Source organism: Sinocyclocheilus grahami, unplaced genomic scaffold (assembly GCF_001515645.1).
Source record: "Sinocyclocheilus grahami isolate Dianchi unplaced genomic scaffold, SAMN03320097.WGS_v1.1 scaffold946.1, whole genome shotgun sequence".
In the NCBI taxonomy this organism is placed as follows: Eukaryota; Metazoa; Chordata; class Actinopteri; order Cypriniformes; family Cyprinidae; genus Sinocyclocheilus; species Sinocyclocheilus grahami.
In genome coordinates this window covers 190,587-198,301 of record NW_015506125.1, presented here as the reverse complement: position 1 = coordinate 198,301, position 7,715 = coordinate 190,587, and the positions used below count along the sequence as shown (strand labels likewise).

Here is a 7,715-nt window from a genome sequence, read left to right as displayed (position 1 = left end):
ATTTATTTTAATTGCACATTTAATTTAAATGTGCAATTAAAATAAATAAAAAATAAATGTATATTTTAAAGTTTAGAATTAGACAGCCTTGCGTTGTGTAGACAATTGCATAGTGAAAATTACCCCAACGCACCACCTAGTGTCCAACCTACTCTAATACTATTATAACCTGTTTAAATGTGAACAAGGGATTTACAACATTAAAGAAATCCTTTATTTATAACATGTACATGAAAAATCTAAAAGATTAGACACAACTATGGGACACGGTCGTGCAGCAGCGAGCATCAGTGAAAGCAACCTCAAGGTTGTAAATGTGTGAAATTGTATAGGGCCCCATTCCTGTATTTTGCCTGGGGCCCCCAAATCACTAAATCCGCCCCTGCAAATGATCATAATCACATCTATTCATTTTACAATGCTGCTACTAGCATTTTATTCAGACTAAAACCCCTTTAAATCGAGTGAGAGTTTTATTTTTTTATTTTTTAGTGTCTTCTGTCATGCCTGTGACTGCGTGCCGCTGCAATAGATGCATTTTGCAGCATTAAGGTTAACGATTAATCGATTAATTGATCGTTAATTTAAACGATGATCGAAAATTGACATCCCTAGTAACAATATTTCACAATATTGCTGTTTTTACAGTATCTATCATAACAGACTCCTTTCAAAAACATTAAAATGGACACCAAACCTTTAAACGACAGCGTATATGAACTCTGTTACTCTGATATTATAGAGTACGACTGTTTTTCTCAGGTGTCTACAATTATCAGGTGGAGGAAGACATTAACAATCTCAAGCTGTGTGTAAACAGTCTTCTACAGGAGTACAGTCTGAACGTCAATGTGAAAGATGACTACATCCATGAGTTGTAAGTTTAAGTTCACAGTTAAGCTCGTTTGGTTTGAAGCTGTACAAACTAAATATTTATACTAAAAATGGTTTTATAATATTGATAATAAAGAAGCAGACGTTCTCCTGTTCATCTGGTCCCTCTGTTTATAATCAGATGGTAACAGTGTAAATGTTATTTTCATATCTTCCAGCTGCCGTTATGGTGCTGCTGAGCCACACACAGTCGCCGCTTTTCTGGGAGGTGAATGTTTATATACTTATTCAGGATCCTGCAAACACACACCTCATTAAACATTCATAATGCATATTGTGACATCCGCTACAATATGGATTTAATAGTATAAAGGCAAATCATATTAAGAATGTAAATATGGCCTTTCTCATTAACCGTCTCCACTGCTTGCATTACTATATGCATTTTCAATAATCATACAACTGCCGGACAGCACATAACCACAATAAAAGCCAGGTGTAAATGACCAAGATACATTGATTTTGAGTGCATTTGGTGATCGGATCAATGGAACCACATTCGGAGGTGGTCAGGGATGGATTCTGACCATATTCAGTGTAAATGCTAATGTGTTTTCGTTATTTGTATACAGCCACTTGAGTGATGTGCTGCAAATAATCATTATCTGTCACTCAAAGAGTGAGTTTAAAATTTGTCAGGCTCTGTTTATTTCCATCTGTCATTGATATGATTCATGGTTTTCTGTAGCAGGAGCTCATTTAATCTTGCCAAGTGTTATGCTGCGGGTTATTGAATTCTTCTTTTTATGTAAAAAAAAAAGTGATGTTATCTGGTCACCTGATTAAATGAACAATAACCTGTGAATTATCCGTTTGAATATCTTGTTTCTCTCTCCAGAGTTCCTTGTACATTTGCATGTAGCCACTGTAAACTTTCTTTTTCTTTTCACTTCTAATTCCTATTTAGCAACCTTTACTGTAAGAATCTTAAAGGGATAGTTCACCCAAAAATGAAAATTCTGTCATTAATTACTCATCCTCGTGTCGTTCCAAACCCGTAAGACCTTCGTTCATCTTCCGAACACAAATTAAGATATTTTTTTATGCAACTGACATGTTCAAGGCCCAGAAAGGTAGTAAGGACATTGTTAAAACACTCCATGTGCCATCAGTGGTCCAACCTTAATTTTATGAAGCTACGAGAATACTTTTTGTGTGCAAAGAAAACGAAAATAACGACTTTATTCAATGATTTCTTCTCTTCCGGGACAGTCCGATGCCATTATCGAGAGTACCACGACACACTCGGAAGAAAAGAATTGTTGAATAAAGTCGTTATTTTTGTCTTGTTTGCACACAAAAAGTATTCCCGTAGCTTCATAAAATTAAGGTTGGACCACTGATTTCACATGGACTATTTTAACAATGTCCTTACTACCTTTCTGGGCCTTGAACTTGTCAGTTGCATTGCTGTCTATGGAGGGTCAGAAAGCTCTCGGATTTCATCAAAAATATCTTAATTTGTGTTCCGAAGATGAACAAAGGTCTTACGGGTTTGGAACGACATGAAATTTTCGGGTGAACTATCCCTTTAAATAGCGAATGAACATAGTGTTAGTAAAAAAACATGGGTTAAAATTAGGGCAACCAATTAGGTTAATTACTGAGAATATGTTTGGTTAACACAACCTTAAATGCATTATAAAAATGCCAGTTTCCATTGTCATCTTGATCCAATTGCATATGCAGAAATCAACATAATAATGCCAGTTGTAAAGAGGCCCATTGTCTTGTCTTTTGTTGCAGGATCAGCAGCTCAAGAAGCCATCAAAATCATCACGCACCAGTTTGTACCTTTCAACAACACGTTCCTCTATAATGCCATGTCACAGACCTCTGCTACTTTTCAGCTTTAGAGCAATCGTCCCTTCCAGTTGTGTTTCCTCATTCCTCTATCAAAGTGTTGTCACTCAAGTTTGTTTATACTTACACTGATCAGTGGTGTTGCTTTTTGACAAGACCAGAACTGATGCTGCATACTGAATAAACAGTATATCTCCAAAGCTTTTGTGTGTGATCTGTGTGTTCTTTTCACAACACTGTCTTTACGGTCTTTTTTTGATTATTTTAATGCATCCTTGCTTAATAAAAGCAAGCAAGCATTTATTTTTTTCATCTTACTTCAAGTGTATCACATTTTCCTAAACATATTGAGCAGCATAACAGTTTTCAACATTGTTAATAGGATATGTTTTATTGAGCAGCAAATCAGCATATTAAAATGATTTCTGAAAGATCATGTGACACTGAAGACTGGAGAAATGGCTGCTGAAAATTCAGCTATGCCATCACTGGAATAAATTGCATTTTCAAATATTTTCAAATAGAAAATTAGTTATTTTTCATTGTAAAAAATTAAATATTATAGAATATTACTGTTCTTACTGTATTTTTGTTGAAATGAACGTAGCCTTGGTGAGCATAGGAGACATCTTTTAAAGGGGTCATATGATGTTGCAGAAAAGAACATTATTTTATGTATTTGGCGTAATGAAATGTTTATGCAACATTATTGTTTCTCCTCTATGCCCTTTCTTTCTGAAACGCGTCCATTTTTACAAAGCTCATCGGTCTGAAAAGTGAGGTGTGTGCTGATTGGCCAGCTATCCAGTGCATTGTGATTGGCTGAATACCTCAAGCGTGTGACAGAAATGTTACGCCCCTACCATACTATGATGGCGTGTCAAATGCGCTGGACACATCTGAATATTTGGTTTGAACTGTTCCGGAACAGTGTTGTAAATACAACTTAACCACTGATTTCTAGTTGTGTCCTCTTTAGGAAGGCCAAACGAGTAGTTTCACTTTCACAACGAAACACACAGCATCTTCACGACATGGCGGCAGCAACAATATTACAGCAGAATCAAAGTTACACTTTCTTTCTTTGCGTGAACATTTGGGCGGCATTATGCAAATCTTCCCACATCGTGACGTAGACATGTGGGGGCGTGTTAGAACGAGCCGTTTTAGGTAGGCGTGGTTGACTCTTAACTTTTATAAAGAATATCTCTTTGGATTTGAGACTTTAGGCTTTGCAACTTTACAGATCTTCTTTATGCACCAAGAGCTTGTATCACAGAAAGGAAAAGTTGAAATCGCATCATATGACCCCTTTAAAAACATGGCCTTCGGAAGGCTATGATGGGCCGCGCTGATATTTTATTTTATCACATTAATTAATTTTATTTGTCTTAAAAAGTTTTGAATTTGATTTTATAAACTCTACAAATACCCTGAAAAACATGATTAAAAAAAAAAGGTCTAAACCAGCAGTTAAGCTGCCAGATAGTTTTATATTTGTATCGTCTCACTATGCTTTCAGCCTACATTATCTGATATAAACATGTGACATTTTCACATGGTAACTGGAGAGCTACTGTTTATACATGTCATGTAATTTTTCTAAATATGTGCTAAGCTGTATTGTGGTGAGCTGCTGCTGTTTGTTTGGGCAGATTACAGTTATTTCCTGTTGTAGGGTGGAGTGCTGTGTTTCTATGGCCGGTCTAAAAGCAGACGGCTCTCTGTGGTTTGAAGAGAATAGCTAGGTTTTCCTCATAGGGAGTCTAGACAGAGGAAGGAGGAAATCAGTGGCACGTAAACGTATATTTTTACTCATTCCCAAGCCTCCAAGAATCTAAAACTTCCTGAATGACCTACTTTACCCACAAAAATGTTTAGGAAAAGTTCAGAACACTCCCGTCAATGTGTCTTAAAGCCCAAATCCAGTGGAGGGCACCCTCCTCCGTCTGCTGGAGCACATTCTGACCCAAGCTTTACTTTTTTGCGCATTCCACTGTAGAATAATTCATAACTGGAGACTCTCCTTATATTGATCTGTCATGCAAGACAATGTTAATAAGAAACCAGGCCATGTTGTTCAGTTACTACTTCATTGTTTTCACAGAAGCAGAAAATGTTTAAACGTTCTCCTCCTCATGACTGTGTTACGAAACTCCCTGTGACCCCTGCATAAGGAGGATTGCCTATCTGGGCCGTGTTTATGAAGGATTGCTGGGCTCAGCCTGCAGCTTTTCTAACCAAACGGAAATTCCCCCAAGGTGATTTACTCCTTCTGGACCCAGAGTGACATTGAAAGCTTGACTATGACTTATAGAACTAGCAGATTGAAACCATCTCATGGATGCCTTGTTTGGAAATACTGCTTATCTGTTTAATATCCATGTTGTTCAACTTATGTCATGGCATTGAATGTTATGGCAATATCTGCTCAGTTCATGACCTTGTTTTTGTCTTCAGCTGAATTAGATTTTCATTGGGGGTCATACTTGCCGTTGCCAGTGGTATTTCAATACTATTAAAGTATTCATTAAAATCGCAAATTAGTTTTTAAGATTTTCAGTTTTCATTTCAGTTTCATGTTTTTAGGTTTTAGTACTTTTGTGATCCCATTTTATATTCCATGTCTTTACATTTAAAATATATATAATTATAAATGTAAGTACATCAAAATTGCATTGTATCAAATGATTCATTTAAATGTTAATAGTAAATAGTACACCTAAATATAAAGTGGGTTCAATTTTATGTACATTTTTCATTTGATTAGTTTTTGGGCTTTTTTTCTATATTTCTCTGTAGATAAAGCTTTAATTTTCATTTAAATATTTCCGTTTTTGTTTGAGTTATTTCAGTACTTAAACTTCTTTTATTTTTGTTAGCTGCCAAGGCAACTTCAACTTTTCTTTTTTTTTTTTAAATAAAAAATGAATTTTTTTTTTAATAATAATACTAATCTTTTTTTTTATATAAATTGCATTTAATTATAAATATAATTATTCCATCTGTGCAATTTTAGCTCTGCTTGCACTTCAGATATTTATCACAGGTAATCTAATATAGTCTTTTTGAAAAAAAATTTCTGATGCTTCTCCTGAAGTCTTCAATGTGGAAAGGAGAAGGTCTGGAGTTCAGCATGTCATGCAGCTGCATCAACAAGGCCAGAGAACCATGTGGAGCAATCCAAACGTGGTTTCAATTAGATTAATGCGTTATTATTGCAATAGATAGTTAACTAATGTTTTTCCTTCACTGTTTATTTTACTTCATAGGCTGCCAATCACATTTGATGAACTTTTTTGCTCAATTCTAATGTTAACAACACTGCAACTATGCTATAATAAATGATGGTGGCAATGCTGTGCGCTATTCATCTGCAACAATTACACGGTTGACATGATGTTCTTTCGGAAATCTGCAGTAAAGCACTTTAAGCCTTCACATGAAGCTGTATCGAACCTGGATATCCATGTCCAGAATCCATTCCCTTTGGCAGAACTGCTGAACAGGGCAGCTCTTCTTCATTGATATGGATGACTGAGGCCAGAAACATCCAGAGGGGACACACAGTCTCTCATAAACAGATAAAGAGACAGTGATGGAGCAATACTATCACCACATTCATTCACATACTGCATTCTTTCTCTGTCTGCCATGTGAGCGGGAAAGTCCGGTACTTACACAAATAGAGGAATATAAATCTGACAGTGTGAGAACAATTTGAATAATAATCAATTTAGTGCTTGTGCCAAAATAAAAATCAGAATCTGAGACTTCTGATAAATAGTTTTTCATCATAAATAAGGTGATGCATATTTTTTTTACTTACAGTTATTTGTGCTCTAAACCAAGGCTTCATTTAGTTGATCAAAAATGCACTAAAAACAGTAATATTGTAAAATATTGAATGTTGAACATTTGATTGGTTGTATACTTGTATTGTTGTGTATAATGTAGCTTTTCGCTGTAAACTGTAAATGGTCATCAATATCATTTTACTATTATTTTGCTATTATCTGTTTTAAATTCTTTTTATACCATTCCAATTTAATTTTTTTATTAAAGTTTTAGTTATTTTGAGGTGTTTTTTTTTCTTTGTCTATTTTTTTTTTACATTTTATTTCCGTTTTAGTTATTTTAGTACAAGTTAAACAAAATTAAAATGAGACATGTTCCTTTTATAATTATTCAGTTAACATTTATTTCAAGTAACACACATGCTTCTTTACTAATTATTTTAGTTCCCATTTCAGTTTTAGTTAACTAAAACAACCCTGATGGCTACTTGTACTTTTTACTTTTAAAAACCTTAATTGATTTAATTGACAGTATTTATTTGCTGTATATGGTAGTAATATACAGTTAACCAATTAATGTTTTTATTGCATTTGTACATTGTTACTTTTTTTTTTACAGTGTGTGAGAACATGACCTCATGGAGTACAGGACAAATAAGTTAATTGAACTCAATGTAAATGAGTTTATAGTACTCATATTTATTGGTTTTAAAACTTAAATGGTTTAAGGCAATCGGTTTCCTCAAACGGTTTGAGTTACCGCAACTTGTCGGGTTTTACAGTGTAGCATTTGTTCATTCTGTTACATTTTTTTTACAGTGTGTTTTCCATGCACAACGCTATACATGTGTATAACCTCTATACATATATTCAGTACCTTGAATGGTCAACCAAACACTCATATCATATGCATACACATACAAAGTGTCTTGGTTCCATTCACACATTATCAGGATCTGAGCGAAGGCCGTTGGGTGGTGCATTATCTACACACACAGGAGGAGGCAGTGAACAATAGATGAGCTGGCCATGTTTGTGTGGACAGTCCTGTAATGTGAAAATCAATGGGCCAATCTTGAGCACTGACACAGTACAAGTGCTTCTTTTATATCCATTTTCTGTGCACTAATTTCCCATGCTGTTAAGTAAGTGCTCAAAATAAATCAACACAACTGTCCATATGCTGTACCTATATTTATATAAATCAGACCTATGTCTATA

At 34.9% G+C, this 7,715-nt stretch overlaps 1 protein-coding gene across 1 annotated transcript in view; it reads left to right on the top strand.

The window, feature by feature from the left end:
* LOC107564551 (NEDD8-activating enzyme E1 regulatory subunit-like) overlaps nucleotides 1–2,890 on the top strand; it is a 19,436-nt gene extending 16,546 nt beyond the window's left edge. The window contains exons 18-20 of the mRNA XM_016249658.1: nucleotides 763–877; nucleotides 1,053–1,102; nucleotides 2,641–2,890. Coding sequence (XP_016105144.1) covers nucleotides 763–877; nucleotides 1,053–1,102; nucleotides 2,641–2,750 — 275 coding nt within the window. The 3' untranslated portion in view covers nucleotides 2,751–2,890. The remainder of the gene's footprint in view (nucleotides 1–762; nucleotides 878–1,052; nucleotides 1,103–2,640) is intronic.
* Nucleotides 2,891–7,715: the final 4,825 nt, after the last annotated feature.